Source organism: Paroedura picta, chromosome 2, assembly GCF_049243985.1.
Source record: "Paroedura picta isolate Pp20150507F chromosome 2, Ppicta_v3.0, whole genome shotgun sequence".
Lineage (NCBI taxonomy): Eukaryota > Metazoa > Chordata > Lepidosauria > Squamata > Gekkonidae > Paroedura > Paroedura picta.
This window is the reverse complement of record NC_135370.1, coordinates 10,752,407-10,769,895: the sequence shown is the minus strand read 5'-3', so window position 1 is coordinate 10,769,895 and position 17,489 is coordinate 10,752,407. Positions and strand designations below refer to the sequence as shown.

At 49.2% G+C, this 17,489-nt stretch overlaps 1 protein-coding gene across 9 annotated transcripts in view; it reads right to left on the bottom strand.

The window, feature by feature from the left end:
• The window catches only part of ANKRD44 (ankyrin repeat domain 44), a 158,726-nt gene that overhangs the window by 19,983 nt on the left and 121,254 nt on the right, over positions 1-17,489 (bottom strand). For all 9 annotated transcript variants that reach the window (XR_013227993.1, XM_077319352.1, XM_077319358.1 and 6 more), the window contains 6 exons: positions 17,148-17,349; positions 13,368-13,446; positions 9,085-9,202; positions 5,374-5,590; positions 3,526-3,613; positions 682-765 (listed from right to left, as the gene is read on the bottom strand). Coding sequence is in view for 8 of the 9 variants with exons in the window: in XM_077319352.1 (XP_077175467.1) it covers positions 682-765; positions 3,526-3,613; positions 5,374-5,590; positions 9,085-9,202; positions 13,368-13,446; positions 17,148-17,349 (788 nt within the window). In the remaining variant the exon portion in view is untranslated. The remainder of the gene's footprint in view (positions 1-681; positions 766-3,525; positions 3,614-5,373; positions 5,591-9,084; positions 9,203-13,367; positions 13,447-17,147; positions 17,350-17,489) is intronic.

Genomic DNA, 17,489 nt, shown 5'->3' with positions numbered 1-17,489 from the left:
CACATCTGGAACTCTGACAAAAGAGGGTGGGTACAATCGTAAAATGCTTGCCCTAGGGCGAAAAGCCACTTACAAAATGTTTGCTGCAGGAGATGGAGCCAACCATAAAATGTCAAGGATCGAGGTTGTATACAACCGTAATAGTAAATTCAGCATTTGAGGGGGAAGCTCCGTTTAACAGGATTCCTTTCAATCAAGCCCCACCTAACCCCGCCCACTTGCTAAAAGCACCTGTCAGGCACCAGAAAAGGGGCTGCTCTAGTCTAACCTTGAATTATGCAGAGATCAGCAGCTACTAGGAAAACTGTAGCAGATCTTTGTTCCAGTACTATAATTGTGGCTTTTGGCTTTATACTTGAAGGAGCACAGGATTTCAACTACATGGTGTCAACAGCCATAACAAATGAACTATATTATTATATTGTCCATTAGCTAGAATTAATGATAATAGTCTTCAGTCCTGGGTATGCGAACGGAACAAAAATAGTAAAGACTTAGTTAATTCAACCCAATCTTAACAAAACTCTGTATTTTAGAAGATAGTATATTCTATGCGAATGAAAGGTTTGACTGAGATATAAGAGTTCAGAAGCGCCTTTCCAGTTCACAAGGACCCCCACCTCCTCAGGGAAACCCACCCCTTTGGGAGCAGCCAAAGAGCTCCATCCAAACCACCCTTACCTTCCTTTGTCATCTGTACAATTGATTATGCCAGCGCCAATGGTCCCAATGAGTAGCAATGCGCAGTTTTCATGATCATTGATTCTGTAAAGGAGGAAGAAGTACAGATTGGAATCCTCTTTCTTGCCTTACTGAGTCACTGTTCCATTCCTTCCAACACACGTTTAGGTTTTTTTTTACCCTCTATAGCTTTCCATCTCAGCCTTGACCCGGATACCTAAGCAAGCCCAATCCGGTCAGATCATGGAAGCTAAGCAGGGCTGATCTTGGCTATTGGGATGGTTTTGTGTGCATGTGTATCTGAAGAAGTATGCAGACACACAAGTGCTTATACCTCTTATTAAACTTGGTTGGTCTTAAAGGAGCCACTGGACTCAAACTTTGTTCCTCCTCTACAACTTTCGAGTGCATGCCTTGAATAAATCTTTGTTGGTCTTAAAAGTGCTGTTGGGCTCTATATGCATCTGGCTCTTATAATTCACCAGGGGGCCAATGAGGAGCCCATAGTATCATCTGACAGGTATCAAGCAAAACTGAGATTATTGGCTTTGAAGAGGGCTTTTATTGCTCCTAATGTTACTGTCAGGTAAAATATGACATTACAGAACAGTGCATGTAAGGTGGTGGCAAAACAGTTAAATTGCAGTGGGGTTTTCTTGCATACGTGAGAACTTTACAATTACTTCTGGGATTGAGATGACAGAACAGCATGTTCAGGACACACTTTTACCCCTGGGGGAATTTGGAAGCACAGTGACAGGACTGCATCTATTTCCCATTGGGTCTTAACAGTGATTGAGCGGTCTGCTGTGTCTGCATTTTCCCAGTGATAGTTACCATTTTGCATGCATTTATGCATGAGGAATGTGGAAAATTATCACTTTAAATTCCTACTGCCATAATCTGCTAAGGGGGCATTTTTAACAGAAAGTAAGCTACTGGATCCCAAAGGACCCGAGAATACAACTGTCTACATGGCTTTACTTCTCATCTTTAAACCGCCCGTGGTGCCGCAGGCGCCACAGACAAAATAAATGGTTAAGGGGTTCTAAGGTGGGATTTGTCCGTGATGAGGAAGGGTCCGGATTGGACCCTTCCCCGGGACAGACATTCGGAGGGACCCATCGGCAGGCGCGCAGCGCCTGCCGATGGGTCCCTCCGATTCCCAGCCCCAGCAACTGCGAGCCGCGCGCAGCGCAGCTCGCAGTTGCTCCTTTTCCCACCGGGCTGACGCGTCGGAGCCGCGAAGCGCCTCCGAGGCGTCAGCCCGGCCGCAAGGTACCCCCCGGCAGCCGCGCAGAGGCAGGCGGGGAGGCGCTGTCGGTGGCGTTGAAGTCGCAGGCGCGCCGGGTGGCGCGAAGGCGGGCGGAGGCGCTGGCGGCCAAGCGGCGGAGCTCCGAGCACAGCACCGCCGAGCCCAGTGGGGGCCGCCCCACGCCGCCCGTCGCGCGCCAGACCCACCTGCTGCGCCTGCAGCGCCCGCAGACGCCACCACAGGCCCCGCGCCCGGCCCCACAGCGCCACCCGACGCGCCCGCGCCGCCGCCGCCCCGCCCGCCTCCGGCACCGCCGCCGCCATCCCAGCCCGCGCCCGCCGCCACGGCCTCCCTCACGGCGCACGGGCAGGCGGACGCCCAGCCCACGGGCCTCCCTCAGCCCCATGCATGCATGCCGCCGCCCGAGGGAGCCCCCGGCAGTCGCGGGGCAGAGCGCGGCTGCCGGGGACTCCCTGCCCACCAAATGACTGCCGCCTGGGGGAGACACCCCATCCCTACTCCTTTCCCACCTGGGGTCCCTTCCCGATGGCCATTCCCCACCGCCGCTTCCCTGCACCCACACACAAACACACACACACACAGCCTCACCACCCAAACCCCCATAGCCGCCCCCTTGCCCCGCCGCCACTTCCCAGCGAACACAGACACACACACACACACAGCCACCCACCGACCGCGCTCTGCCACACCTTCCCCCACCAAACACATCCACGCACACACTCCTCTCTACCCCTTCTTCCCTCGCCACCTCCCCCTCCCCATTCGCCCCCCGCGATTCCTCCCCAACCTTCACACACACACTGGCCCCTGCCCTTTCACCTACCTCTCTGTCTGCCTTCCTTTCTTCCTTCTTACTTCCTGACTTCCTCTCCCCCACTCCACACATCCAAGCACACACTTCTCTCTACCCCCTCTTTTCTCCCCACCTCCCCCTCCCGATTCGCCCCCCATTCTCCCCCAACCTACGCCCCCCTGTCCCCTCCCCTTTCACCCACCTCTCTGCCTTCCTTCCTTCCTTCCTTCCTTCCTTCCTTCCTTCCTTCCTTCCTTCCTTCTTACTTCCTGACTTCCTCCATTTCTCCATCTCCTTCCTGTCTCTCTGTCTTTCCGTCTTACTTTCTTCCTGTCTCTCTCCTTTACTTCCTTTCTTTCTCCCTTCTACCCATCCCTTCAACCACCCCTTGCCCTTTTTTCTCCCTCCCCTTCTTCCTTTCCTCTTCTTCCTTCCTTCCTTCCTTCCTTCCTTCCTTCCTTCCTTCCTTCCTTCCTTCCCCACAGTCTGTTCTCCCCCCCTCTGCTAGGGCCCGCTATATTTCTTCGACAGCGGGCTTATTTTCTAGTACACTATAAAATCAGAGTGCAGTAGCACCTGTAAAACCAACAAAGATTTATTCAAGCACTCAAAAGCTCATGCCCTGACTCAATCTTTGTTGGTCTTAAAGGTGCTGCTGGACTCTGACTTTATTGTGCTACTTCAGACCAACACGGCTGCCCATCTGAATCTTCTCATACACTGTGAGTTTTCCCTGTGCCGGTCCATCAAATAGGATGCCTCTCTTGCTACTTACACAGCACAGTGCAAAGGAGAGAATGGGTTCCCATTAAAGTTCTGGAAAGGCTTCTGTTCCAGCAGTACCTCAACGCAGCTTTCATTGCCTGTAAGAGATCAGATAACAGCCACAAAGTGCTTCAGATGGTTGAAAAGACCTTTGCAATATGGAGAAATTTTATTGTTCACAGCTGGAATGCATCATGCATCCTCTTTCTTCCGCTGTGACAATTAGAAGCTCTAAATTTGGGCACTGGGAGACCTTACAAGTCCCCCAGAAGGTAAGCAAGCCCCTGTAGGGCTGTTTCCTTAGAGCTTAAAAAGCCTTCAGTCTTTGGCCCTTTATGCACGGTGCCAGATTCCGCACACAATGCCCCGTCATTTCCCATGAACGCACGGGCGCAGGGCATGCTGGGTTGCCCCGGCGTAGCGCGCACACGAGCGCTTTACGCCAGGGCTAGGAAGCCCGGCTGACGTAAGTGCGGCGGCGCGGGCGGGGGAAGTGGGGAGGGGCTGGGGGGTGTGGGGGGTGGCAGGGGGTCGCCCCTGCCAGCTCCATGCTGCCATGGAGCCCGCAGTGGTGAGCGGTGTCCCTTAAGGGAAACCACAGGTCGAGGCTGAGCAGCTCGACAAGCCCGGCGCTGCCGATTATGCACAGCGCCGGGCTGCCGTAGCCCCGGCTTACCCGGGAAGCTCCGGAAGATCCCGCATTCGCTTAATGCGGGTCTTCCAGAGCCCAGGGCCGGGAGGCGCCCGCACTCACGGTGGCAGCATGTGTTCTTGGTGATTTTAACCGAAGCGCTGCTGCCGGGAGTGCGGGCCTTATGGCTGTGCATAATGGGCCTATAAGATGAAAACTGCAGAGTCACGCGTGTAGCCTCAGTTTGCCCCGTGGCAAGAACAGCTCTAAGAGAACTGTAACTGTATACACACTGAGGGCCATTCCGCACAAACACCATCAGCCTCCCGCCTCCTCCCAGTGCTGATCTCGCTACAAATCGGAAGATGTAGCGAGATCAGTGTAATTCCAAAAAGTGGATTCCCCTGGGGAGATCCCACCAGCTGCTGCAAGCAGCCAGCCAAAGGAGAGTCAGGAGGCGAGGGCAGTAGTCGTCACGCGAGGAGATCTTCCGCCCCCACTTCCGCCCCTTCGTTTCTGGGAGCGAAGTTTCGTCGTTTTTTTAAAAAATGGCAAAGCCACGGGAGCAACAAATAGGCATTTGTGAGGCTGCAAGATGGTTTAAAAACGTGTCCCAACCAATGCATATGTGAATAAACGGATTCTCATTTCATCACATAATTCATATTTTAAAAAAAAGAATTTGCAGTGAGCCGCGGGTGTCTAAAGTGCCATGCTGCAAGTTGATTGGTTGTCGGGAGTGACTGACAGGCACAAGCTGGGGGAGGCGCTGGAAACTCATAAAAAGTTCCTCACTCTTCGGAAGGAGGTGAGGAATGCTGCAAACGCTACGATCGATCGCAGAGAAAAAAGCAGTCAGGGCTCTCTAGTGTAAAATGAAGGTGGGACGCTACAAAATGTTGCGCTGACCCCTGCAGCGCCGACCATGTTACTTTTCCCTTTGTGCGAAATGGCCCCCAGTGTCATGCTTCTCAGTTTTGTGGCCCAGATGTAGAACTCTGCACTTCTCCTTATCAAATTGCATCTTGTTCGCATTTGCCTACTTTTCTAGCATGTTCAGAACTCATTGAACTCTATCTCTATCTTCTGGGGCGTTCTACTTCCTTGGTAGTCTCCCATTCAAGTAATCACCAGAGCCAACCCTGCTTTTGAGATCTGATGACATTGGCTTGAGCTATCCCGCCTTACATGCCTTATGCTAAATTTGAGTTTGACAGAAAAGCTTACCATTATAAGAAGCCCAGTGCAACGGAGTATAATTCTGATTATCTTTAAAATTATAGTCCTCTTCTGAAAGCGCCAACTGCACTAATTCGCTCAGCCATGTGGCATGGCCACGAGCTGCTGCATAATGTAGGGGTGTCCTGCCTCTGGCGTCTTTACACAGAATCAGAGCATCCTGTTCCAACAGCATTTGGACACATTCCTCATGTCCCGTCATAATCTGATCAAACACACACAAAAAGAAATCATTACGAAGGCACGAGTAATTATGACAAAGTAATCTAAACCTTTACATCAGGGGTAGTCAAACTGCGGCCCTCCAGATATCCATGGACTACAATTCCCACGAGCCCCTGCCAGCGAACGCTGTGGCCTCACAATAGGAATTCCCAAATGCCTTTTTGTTTGGCATGCATGGAAACAAAGGCCCAGGCTTTTAATTGTGGTCCATGGACATCCAGAGAGCCACAGTGTGGCCACCTTTGCATTACAGTAATAGAGCTGAAAGCAAATCTCCTTGGTTACCAGTTTAGACTGATGCTCTAGTTCAGGGGTAGTCAAACTGCGGCCCTCCAGATGTCCATGGACTTCAATTCCCATGAGCCCCTGCCAGCATTCGCTGGCAGGGGCTCTTGGGAATTGTAGTCCATGGACATCTGGAGGACCGCAGTTTGACTACCCCTGCTCTAGTTATTTAGCTGTGGATGGAAAAACTCTAATGAATGAAATCAGTATGAAGTGGGTTGGTCTGAAGCAGAAGAACAAATTTAGCATCCAGGGGCTCCTTTAAGACCAACAAAGTTGTATTCAAGGTATGAGCTTTCATGTGGAAGTGTGCATGTGCACAAAAGCTCATAGAACTTGAATAAAACTTTGTTGGTCTTAAAGGTGCCAATGGACTCTACGTTTGTTCTGAAAACAGTATGATTAGTAATCATCATTAGTAAATCCATAGTGGCCACATTCGGACTGCCCAACAAACTGCCATAGTTGGAGGGTGCTAAACAAGAATTATAAACTATGATTTGTAGGTAGCTTATTGACAGAGATATGTATTAACTGTGGTTTGTCGTAACAGGTAGAAACTCCAGTTTGTCCAGTAGTAACCAACAGAGAGAGAAGGAAGCACAGAGCTTCCTGAATTGGTGGGATTACTAAAGTCTGTAACTTTCCCTGGGGTAGCTAGGCCTGTGTTGGCCTGGGGTTTTGGGATTTAACGGCTCAGGGCCCTCCCCTACTGCTGCCTTCCCAGTTCCTCTGCAGAGGGAAGCTCGCTTCAGCGACCCTGGAAAATAGCTATTGATAGGCCTCTTCTGGATGAATCTCTCCAGCCTCTTTTTAAGACGCTCTCTGTTTGTGGCCTTCATGACCTTCACTACTGGCAGTGAATCCCACAGTGTTATTACTCATTGTATAAAGTTATTCCCTGTGCCTGTCCTGAGCCCACGTCCCAACCATTTCAATGGGTGCCAAAGCCCCGCAAAGCACCGCTTGTGAGCATCTCAGACAAACATTCCACAATGAGAGGTGGAGGACAGAGGCAACGATTCCGGACAACATATCACAGTCATTGAGCTGAACAATTCTAGCAGGTACATTTGCCCTGCACTATACTGATCTGCCACCCCAAAACCAAAAGCTGCTATTGGAAGGAGCCAGATCTTGTGAGTCTGTTTCATAGCCGAAAGTGAACTCTGGCAAATTAGGAAAGAAGGAGCCTTTGACCTCCAGCAAGAACAGCCTCAGGGGTGGTCTATTGACTTAATCTATACTGTAAGTTTTCCATGAGTTTTCTTTCATTCTTAGATTAGACAGATTTTTAGACTGCCTTCCCAGCAGGCTGGTTCAGGGCAGTGTACAAAGTGGTATAAAATATAGGAGTTAAAACAATAAAATATAAGGTTAAATTACTTTTAAACAGCAGCGATTCTTCTGTAGAGCATCTAGTTAAGGTTGTTAAAAATGGCTAAAAGTCAGGCTGAAGTGGAGAAATCATCAGATAGAATCATAGAGTTGGAAGGGAACTCTTGGATCATCTAGTCCAACCTCCTGCACTATGCAGGACACTCACATCCCAATTACTCATCTACTGTAACCTGCCACCCCTTTGCCTTCACAGAATCAGCCTCTCCATCAGATGGCTATCCAGCCTCTGTTTAAAAATTTCCAAAGATGGAGAACCCACCACCTCCCGAGGAAGCCTGTTCCACTGAGAAACCGCTCTGTCAGGAACTTCTTCCGGTTGTTTAGATGGAATTTCTTTTGAATTAATTTCATCCCATTCATTCTGGTCTGTCCCTCCAAAGTAAGAGAGAACAATTCTGCTCCATCCTCCATATGGCACCCTTTTAAATACTTGAAGATGGTTATCAGATCCCCTCTCAGTTGTCTCCTCTCTAGGCTAAACAGACCAAGCTCCCCCCACCCTTTCTTCATACGTCTTGGTCTCCAAACCCCTCACCATCTTTGTTGCCCTCCTCTGGACACGCTCCAGTTTGTCAATGTCCCTCTTCAATTGGGGTGGCCAAAACTGAACACAGTACTCCAAGTGAGGCCGAACCAGAGCAGAGTAAAGCAGTACTATCACCTCTCGTTATCTGGACACCATACACCGTTTGATACAACCCCAAATCCCACTTGCCTTTTTAACCACTGAGTCACACTGCTGACTCATGTTCAATGTATGGTCTACTAAGACTCCTAGATCCTTTTCGCACATGCTACTGCCAAGACAAGTCTCCCCCATCTTATATTGGTGTATTTGGTTTTTCCTACCTAAATGCAGAACTTTCTATTTGTCCCTATTGAACTCCATTTTATTCAGTTTAGCCCACTTCTCGATCCTATCAAGATCATCCTGTATTCTGTTGCTGTCTTCAGTTGTGTTTGCTACCCCTCCCAGTTTAGTATCATCTGCAAATTTCTAATCCCTCATCCAAATCATTTATAAGGTTAAATTACAGGTGGAATGAGTGGGTACACCGGAGGGTACAGCATTCAGCTAACTACAGCTGGCTCTGGAGAACATGGCCCTCCCATGCTGACTTTCTCAGGACCTGCTATTCAGAAGCTTAAAGAGTAAGGCTGATTTTGAATCCCAGAGGCAGGAGCCAAACTCAGGGGAAGGCCTCAGCCTCTCTGCCCTGTTGTTGGCCCTGGTTGGTAACTGTGAGAGACATGGTTTCTTCCAGGTCTGATCCAGCAGGGCTCTTTGGCATTCTTATAGATAAGATTCTTGGAGGACAAGTCTGTCAGTGGCCACCAGCCATGGTGACTGAGGGAAACCTCCCCATTCAGGGGCACTAATCCTCTGAATCCGAGAGCCAGGAGGCAACATCAGGGGAAGGCCTTGGCCTCTCTACCTGTTGTTGGCCCTCCAGAGGAATGGGTTGGCCACTTTGTGAGACAAGAGGCTGGACAAGATGGACCCCTGGTCTGATCCAGCATGGTTCTTCTGATGTTCTTAAGTTGATGCTTCTCAGTTTAATTTTTTTTATGATTGTACTTAAAATAATATCTCAACTTATCCCATCTTTTTTAACAAAGCAAGCTTTGACTCATGAAATGTCTTCAGAGTGCTACAAAACTTGGATTTTTGTTCTACTGCTACAGACTAATGTTATCCAGTGTATTTCAGAACAGAAATATCAAAAATCAATTGATAACCATAGATACATAAACAACACAGGACCAAGTGCTGTAAGACAGAGTTACCCCTCGATGCAGAGCGGTACATCCCAGGATATCGGCTGCATCCACAGAAGCTTCTTTTTCAAGTAACAAGGAAACAGCATCTATGTGCCCATAAGCCACAGCGAGCATCAGGGGGGTCCTGAGAAAAGAGAAACCAAATTTGTGGATTTGTTGTTTTTTACTCAATGCATTGCACATTCAGTAAGAAAGTTTAATATTATTTTATGTAGTGGGGAGAAAACTAGTCTCACTTTCTGAAAATAGTCTTTGCCAAACTTCCATTCTTCTGATCTTTAAATGGCTAATGCTTAAACCAAAGCGGGGATACATGGACCCCCAGGGGTCTGCAATGGGGGGTTGGAAGTGGTCCCTGGCATTTCCCCTGCTGCCTTAGTTAAGCTTGAGAACTGGCCATTTTCCTCATTCCCCCTTCCCCTCAAGCATGAGTGGTTTTAGTCCAGTGGTCTCCAACCTTTTTATCACCGGGGACCACTCAACGCCAGGGACCACTCACCGGGGACCACTCAACGGTTTTTACTGAGGCCCGGTGGGGGATGTAGTTTACTCCTCTACTCTCAACCACTGCCCTAACGCTCTCTGATCGCTATGGTAATGTTTAAACATCCCTTCAAAATAAGATACAGACACGCCACAACAATGAACAGAAGGAACATTTTATTTTCATGGAAATTTTAACTCATGACAGTGACAAATCAATGGGAACCCTGAGCTTGTTTCTCTACAACGAGATAGTCCCATCTGGGAGTGATGGGAGACAATGACACCCGAAGTGTGTTGGAAAGGGCCGGGGGGGGGGATGAAGTAAAGGGCCTGGGGGGGGGAAGGCGTCCTTCGGGGCCCACCTCCAATTAGTCGAAGGACCACTGGTGGTCCGCAGCCCACAGGTTGGGGATCGCTAGTTTAGTCCATTGACGGTTTTCCTAGCTGGGAAAAGGTGGAGCCTGCCTACTGGCTCTTCCCTGCCCACAGTCCTCGTCAAGACTGCTTGTTAATATTTGTACTCCATGGAGAATGTTCCTTTCCTGCAGCACTATTGGAAGTTTCTGTTTCTCTGCCTAAAACTGTGAGCTTACAAAGGAAAGGGAGCCAGGACTTGTGTGGGGAGGGTGGCTGGGGGGGAGGGGAAGAGGAAGCTGGCTCTTCATAGCCCATAGTCCTACATCTCTCCCTCTCCTGCTGCATGCCCCAATAGCAAGGAAGAAAGTAGGGAATCCCACCTGGAGTCTGACATGCCTGACCCTGTGTGGGGCACAATGCCACCCTCCAAAGCAGCCATTTCCTCCAGGGGAACTGATCTCTGTTATCTGAACAATTCCAGGGGATCCCCAGACCCCCCACAGTCCCTGTGCCAGAAACCAACCAATGAGAAAGTGCTTCTGGAGTTCCGGCCCTCCTGGGAGGGCCTCCTGATGGCCCTTGGGTTTTGGCCAGTCCCCCCCCCCCCCCCCGGCTGGCATCTTTAGCAATGTGTGTAAGTCAAATGAAGGTGAGCAGGGGGTGGGTCTAATAGATATGCCAATTCTGGTGACAAAGGAAATAGCCTGGTAACACCACTTCCTACAATGTGGGAGTGGTCTGTTAATGGCACATCCAGTGGGAGTGGCTGGGTAATGTCACTTCTGGTGGGACATGACTTCCAGGGGTGTGGCCAGCTGGCATCACTTCTGGGGGTCCTCAAAGCCTGATGAATACTTCAGGGGGTCCTCCATGGTTAAAAGGTTGAAAAATACTGGCTTAAATGAGCAATTTTAGCATTAGTTTTGATTGTATTCTTAAAGACTGGGGGAGGGGGAGAAAGAACAAATATGCATAATGAGCTCAAAAATGTATTTTACAGAACTCCCCCCCCAAATTGGGACTTGGCCACTTTTCATGCCAGAGACTCTTGCCAGAGACTCTATACCACCATAGCATTATTTCATGATGTGATCCATTATTAAATGTATTTATGCCTCTCTGTCAGAACCGGTGAATAGCTATGCTAACAATCAGCAGAATCAACTGGCAAAGCCTTCCCCTTTAGTAAACTATTTTGAAACAACCTCTCGTCCTTTGGAAAGCATTCACACATGAAATCCCCTCCCCCCTCCCCACCCTGAAATGACAATTCAAGAAAAGATTAAATTTCCTGTCCAATGAGCGCTCTTCGGAACTCCGTTCTTACTGCTGGTGACAAAACTCTAGCCCCCAACAGCTATGACTTTTCCTATTTGTATTTTCCTTGTTTGTGTGTTACTGTTGCTTCAGGATTCTTTCTTGTTCTGCACATATTTTGCTCTCACTCCTGCTGATGGTCGATTCAACATTACAAAATATTACCATATTACAAAGCTGGTGGATTCAATATTACAAAACTGCAGATATAAAAAACAACAGTTTAAATCTGCCAGGAGACACGCTGAACATTAACCAATGTCCTATTAAATGGTCCACTAGAAAGATCAAAATACGTGCAGGACAGACACCCCCCCAGCCCCCCCCCCCAAGAGAAACAGGAACTTACAGTGAAGGAAGTGAGAATGTGAAAAAGCTGACTGTTGCAGTGGAGGGGAAACCAAAATCCCAGGCCTGACAACAAGCAGATTCATTTCCCCTGAGAAGTCTCTGTCCAAGGTGAGACTTCACCCACCAGAGTCCTCCAAGAGTCTGGCATTCCTCCCACCCCTTCCTGCCTATCGTGACAGCAAGCGTTTTCTTCATAGCACAGAAAAGAGGTCTGAGAGATATTTCCCCACCTATCCAGCACCCCTGACTAGAGGAGCCTCGGAACAAACAAATTCTTATTTCTATGGTTAGCCCACGTGTTCCCACATCAGAGAAATGGATCTAAATGTGCTTTCAAACTGAAGTAGTCTTTGATAAGACAGCAGAAACAATTCCATGGGAGGATTCTGAGACTGAATCTGCACTTACTTTATTTATTCCAGTTGAATTCAGATCGATTTGAGCTCGGGTCTTTCTGATTATTTCCCCCCGATTTGAAACATAAAGTGCTCTGCACTTGATTCGGGGAGGGCAGAAGATTTCTCCTCCGTTTGACTGCCGGTGGAGAATCAGCTGGAGGCTCTGTGACAAGGCTCCGCAGGGGGAGGGGGGGAGAGCCAGGAGCCGGCTCCTTGTCTTTTCTTCCCCATTATGCCAGTACCAGCCTCCCACCCTGTGACTTACAGGGAATCTGATCCATTACACAGGGAAAGCTTGCAGCCGTCCTTTTGAAATAGGCACTGGAAGGTAAACGCCACCCCCTCCCCTTCCCTCCCCTCCCCTCCCCTCCCCGGGTTTGCAATAAAAGGTAAAGGTAAAGGTATCCCCTGTGCAAGCACCAAGTCATGTCTGACCCTTGGGGTGACACCCTCTAGCGTTTTCATGGCAGACTCAATACGGGGTGGTTTGCCAGTGCCTTTCCCAGTCATTACCGTTTACCCCCCGGCAAGCTGGGTACTCATTTTACCGACCTCGGAAGGATGGAAGGCTGAGTCGACCTTGAGCCGGCTGCTGGGATTGAACTCCCAGCCTCATGGGCAAAGCTTTCAGACGGCTGCCTTACCACTCTGCACCACAAGAGGCTCTGGGTTTGCAATAATGTTCATTAAAAAAGAAAAAAGAAAGCCAGCTAGCCATCAGCTTCTCAGAGAAGAGGCAAATCCCAGAGGGAAACAAATCCCAGAGGGAAACAAAGAGAAACAATGCATCTTGGGAGGAAAGTTTCGTAACCGGAAGCATTTGAACAGACTCCCTTACCAATTGAAGGCTCGGCAGCTTTTAGTTCGGGGAAACGCAAACAGCTGCACATTTTAGGAATGCGATTTTTAATTTATCCAGGGTTAAAAGCACTCCAGGAAATCACGAAGAAAAGGTAGGGTCGCTCCAGATCAATCATGTCTGTTGCAGAGGGAATATTTAAATCGCCCCAATTCAAAACGGAAATCGCATTCCGTGTAGACGGCAGGGACTGAATCGACCTGGAATTGCAATAAAAGCTCCGTGCAGCTTACACCTGAGTCTCAGGTGAACTTTAGCAGCAGCAGTTCTTTGTTTTCCTCAGCCTCTCCCTGACCCTCCCCCCTCTCGGCTGACAGGACACAGATGACAGGACCAAGGGAAGGAGGAAAAACCTTGTGTGCATCACAGGATGTGTCGTCCACAGATGTACAACTGAATCTCTATGGATCAGGACCACAGAGATGCTGTCTTCAAGTCGCAGTGCTCGTAAAAAACGTTTAAACTGATGCAAGGGCCAATTCATGTCACAAAAACACAACATCAAAGCAAAGCAAACTTACTGTCCTTTGCCATCTGTCACATCGGGGGTATCTGTAACATCTAATAAAAGCCGTAAACATGGGGTGTGTCCGTTGATGACTGCAAAGGACAAAAAACACTTTATTTAGCATTTGGGGAACAGGTGTGGCTCAGTGGAAGAGCCTCTGCTTGGCAGGCAGAAGGTCCCAGGTTCAATCCCCAGCAGCACCAGTTGAAAAGGGCCAGGTGGAAGGGGATGTGAAAGACCCCTGCCTGGGACCCTGGAGAGCCGCTGCCAGTCGGAGTGGAGAATAATCACTTCAGTGGACCCATGGTCTGATTCCATAGAAGGCAGAATCATGCATTCATGTTCAAAAGCAACAGGCATACATTTTAATATTTTGCTGTCCCAGATCACAGATGTTCTCTCCTAGAATCATAGAATCATAGAGTTGGAAGGGGCCATACAGGCCATCTAGTCCAACCTCCCGCTCAACGCAGGATCAACCCTAAGCATCAGGATCAGTCCTGAGCATGTCTAGGACTCTCTCTGTTTAAGGCAGCCTTTTTCAACCTTTTGACCGTGGAGGAGCCTTTAAAAAAAATTTTCAGGCTTTGAGGAGCCCTGGAAGTTGTCCCTGCAACACCCAATGAAATGACAGTTTAATTAACATGAACACCATGGGACACCTCTTAAGGCAAGCAGGGCTTGCTGTTTGTTTATTTATACCCTGCCATTCTCCCCAAGGGAACCCAAAGCAGATGACATCAGTCTCCTTTTGTCTAATTTATCCTCACAACAACCCTATCAGGTGGGTTAGGCTGAGGAAGTGTGACTTGCCCAAGGTCTCCCAGCAAGCTTCCATGGGGCCAGTGGGGATTCAAACCCAGATCTCCCTGATATTAGTCTGACACTATCGGTAGCCGTCCTTTGATGGCCAGCTATGGTGGCTGAGGGGGACACTGGCTATCATATCCAGGAAAATGACTCTTCTGGAATGTTAGTAATTTGCGGAGGGGGCACTTCAATACAGACTTCTACAGAGCAGCAGTAGTATTTAGCAGCAGTAATTATTGTGGTAATTGTTATGGTCGTGACCACAGTAGTTAAACAGCAAAGAATTAATAATATTTCCAAAATGCAATCAATCAGGATCCCACAAAAATCAATAAAACATGAAGCAAAAAAATGCAATATTAGTATAATGGAATATATCCACATAATTGCTCCAACAAAGCACAGATCTTTAGACAGCTGTGATTAAATGAAAGACCCCATGGGGGAAATGGGCAATTTCCTTTTTTGAAAGGATCTGTGTACTCCTTCAGGTAACAGGAGCTTATTAATACTTGTGATTTTTTGATGTGAAATTTTTTGATGCCAAAGCGCCCAACTCGAGTGGCAACCACAGGGAAAATCTTTAAGATGTGCAATGGAAATCCATTACGGAAGTGATAGTTGGCAGCAAACTTGAAAGGGCTGCTTGCTTTCTCTTGCTGCTTCTCCCACAATATTCCTGCCTGGCCAGGGGAGGAGGAGGAGGAGGAGGAGGAAGTTGGGAACGGGTAAGAAAGCAAAACTAAAGCGAGCTGCAAGGGGAGATGCAGGCAGGTGGGGAAAGGGAGTGACAAAACTCCAAGCTCCTGTTGGCCTCTCCCAAGCAGCTGCTCTCAAGCCCAACCACAGCAGCAGCAAGCAGCATCGTGTTTCCATTTTACGCCCAAGTCTGCTTGGCAAGGGGGGGGGATTGCATGAGCAAACCCCCCAGTCCCAACCACAAGGCTTTCCTACCTCCCCAAGAAGTATTTTCTGCTCCACCCCAAATTCTTGTACCCCCTCCCAAATGCTGCCAGGAGCTCATGGGAACTGTAGTCCATGGACATCGGGAGGGCCACAGTTCGCCCGCCCCTGGTCTAGTCTGTGGTCAGGCAGAAGGAAACCAGAATGAGTTTCCCAGAGTACTTTCACTTCCTGGATTACTTTCACTTCTTCTTGTTGTTGTTGTATTTATATCCCACCTCCCCCCCGAAGGCTCGAGGTGGCTTACAGAACCCCATCGATAACAATAAAATTGCAGTGGTTAGTAACCAATTGGTCACCGTAGCAACAATGATGGCATAATCTTACTCGTCTAATCTCCGCATCCTCAACTACAGGGGGTTGACACTTTCTGCTGGTGGTGGAACAGCTGCTGTTGTGGAATAGCTACAGTCACATTCCCCCTTCCTCAATAAAAGGATTCAGTCTGCAAACCCGGGTGTCCATTTCTCCTTTAAAATGCAGCGATTATTAGGAAGTGGATTAAGAAGATTTGCATTTTATACCCTGCTTTTCACTACCTCCTTCCCTTCGTCTCCTCACAACAGACAGCCTCTAGGCTGGGAGAGCCCTGACGGAACTGCTCTGTGACAACAGCTCTGTGACGAGCCCAAGTTCACCCAGCTGGCTGCACATGTCCAGGAGTGGGGAATCAAACCCGGCTCGCCAGATTAAAGTCACTACACAAAACTGGTTCTCAGATCAGCCAGTGAAATCAAATCAGCCAGTATCATAACTAGGGTTGGGCGCTTTGGTGTCCGAAGCGGCCGGTCTCTCCCGCCAGCTTAGACAGAAGGAAACTGGAGAAACATACAGAGAAGAAATCCATCAGTGGCTGTTAGCCTGCAGATGGAACACTCTGTCTGGGCCAGTGGTGCTCTGTCTTCTTGGTGCTTGGGGGACAACAATGAGATGCCTTCTGATGTTCTGGCCTCGCTGGGACCTTTTCTGCATGGGGAATTCGGTCCAGGCTGGTGCTTGTCTAGCTGCAGGCCTAATCCCTGCTTGGCCCAGGCCTGTCCTGGGACTGGCCCTATTAAGGCCCTCAGTTAATCTGCAGCAAGAGAATGTTCTCATTTTGGCCCCGGGCACCATGCCGGGCCAAGCCCGTGTGGCAGGGAGGAGCCGAGCCTTCCTAGCTCCTCCCATGCCCTGGACTGACTATGGTGTCCTGGAAGGGACACAAAATGCCCTAGGCAGCTCTACGGCACTGCACAGACCACTTGGGGCATTTTGTTTATTTGTTTAGGAACGCAATAATGCTACTGAGGAAGCCTGAAGGGATGTCACTGGTGCAAAAAGCATCTGGGCAACTTGCTCAGAGCACCTGGGAGCTCAACAGCAAAGATCAATCAGCCACAAAGATCAATCAGCCACAGAACAAAAGCTGATGAGATGGCTGCAAATAAATCAAGTCTTTTAATTCAAAATATACGCCAGAATGAGTTCCGATACAACACTTTTGAGAATTAAGAATATTAAGCCACTGAGGAAGATTTTTCCCCCTGGAAAATGAGTGTTATACCGGAACTTGTTCTGGTGTATACTTGGAATTAAACAAGACTTGATTTATTTGTAGTTGAATCTTCAGCTTTTTTCCTCCTCCCACTTGGAGGTTAGGGTTGGGTGGTTTGGCGCCCAAAGCGGCTGGTCTCTTCCAGCGCAGCCAGCGCCACACTGCGGGGGGGGGGGGAGGCGCGGGCGCCAGCGCACCGGTGGGCCTGCGTGTGTGTGCCCGCCGGCACACTGATGCCCGTGCCTCCGCTCCCCCTCCCCCGCAGCGTTCGCTGTGCCAGGAGAGGCCAAAGCGCTCAACCGTAGTTGGCATCCCTACTTGTAGTCTTTCCTACATCTCTTTAACACTGCCAAATAAACTAAGGGGAGTCTCTGTTTAAAAATCTGCTTGTTTTCTCAACAGTTTGAGCCCCTGGCTTTCTCCTCTGTGCAGGTGCTGTCTGCGGGCCAAAGCAAAGCTATCGAAACAACAGACTCAGTTACTTACCTGAGGCATGAAGAGGGGTTCGTTGGGTGACCTTATCTTTTACTAAGACGGAGGCACCCTGGTTCACGAGAGCTTCAACACAGTCTGCGTGTCCTTTAAACGCAGCCAGATCCAAAGGAGTGCGGCCCTTTTCGTCTGTAATGTCCAGATCTACCAGAGACTGGAGAAGCACCTCCAACGCATGATGATGACCATGATAGGCCTAGAGGTTTGTGAAAAAAATTGATTAGCGAAGGAGCGCCCAGGGCCGGCAGAAGCCGGAAAATGGCGGTGGTGGGAAAGGAGCAGGTACGCCGCGTCTTCGACGCAGATCTGCACACAGTACTCCAGGTGTGGTCTGAC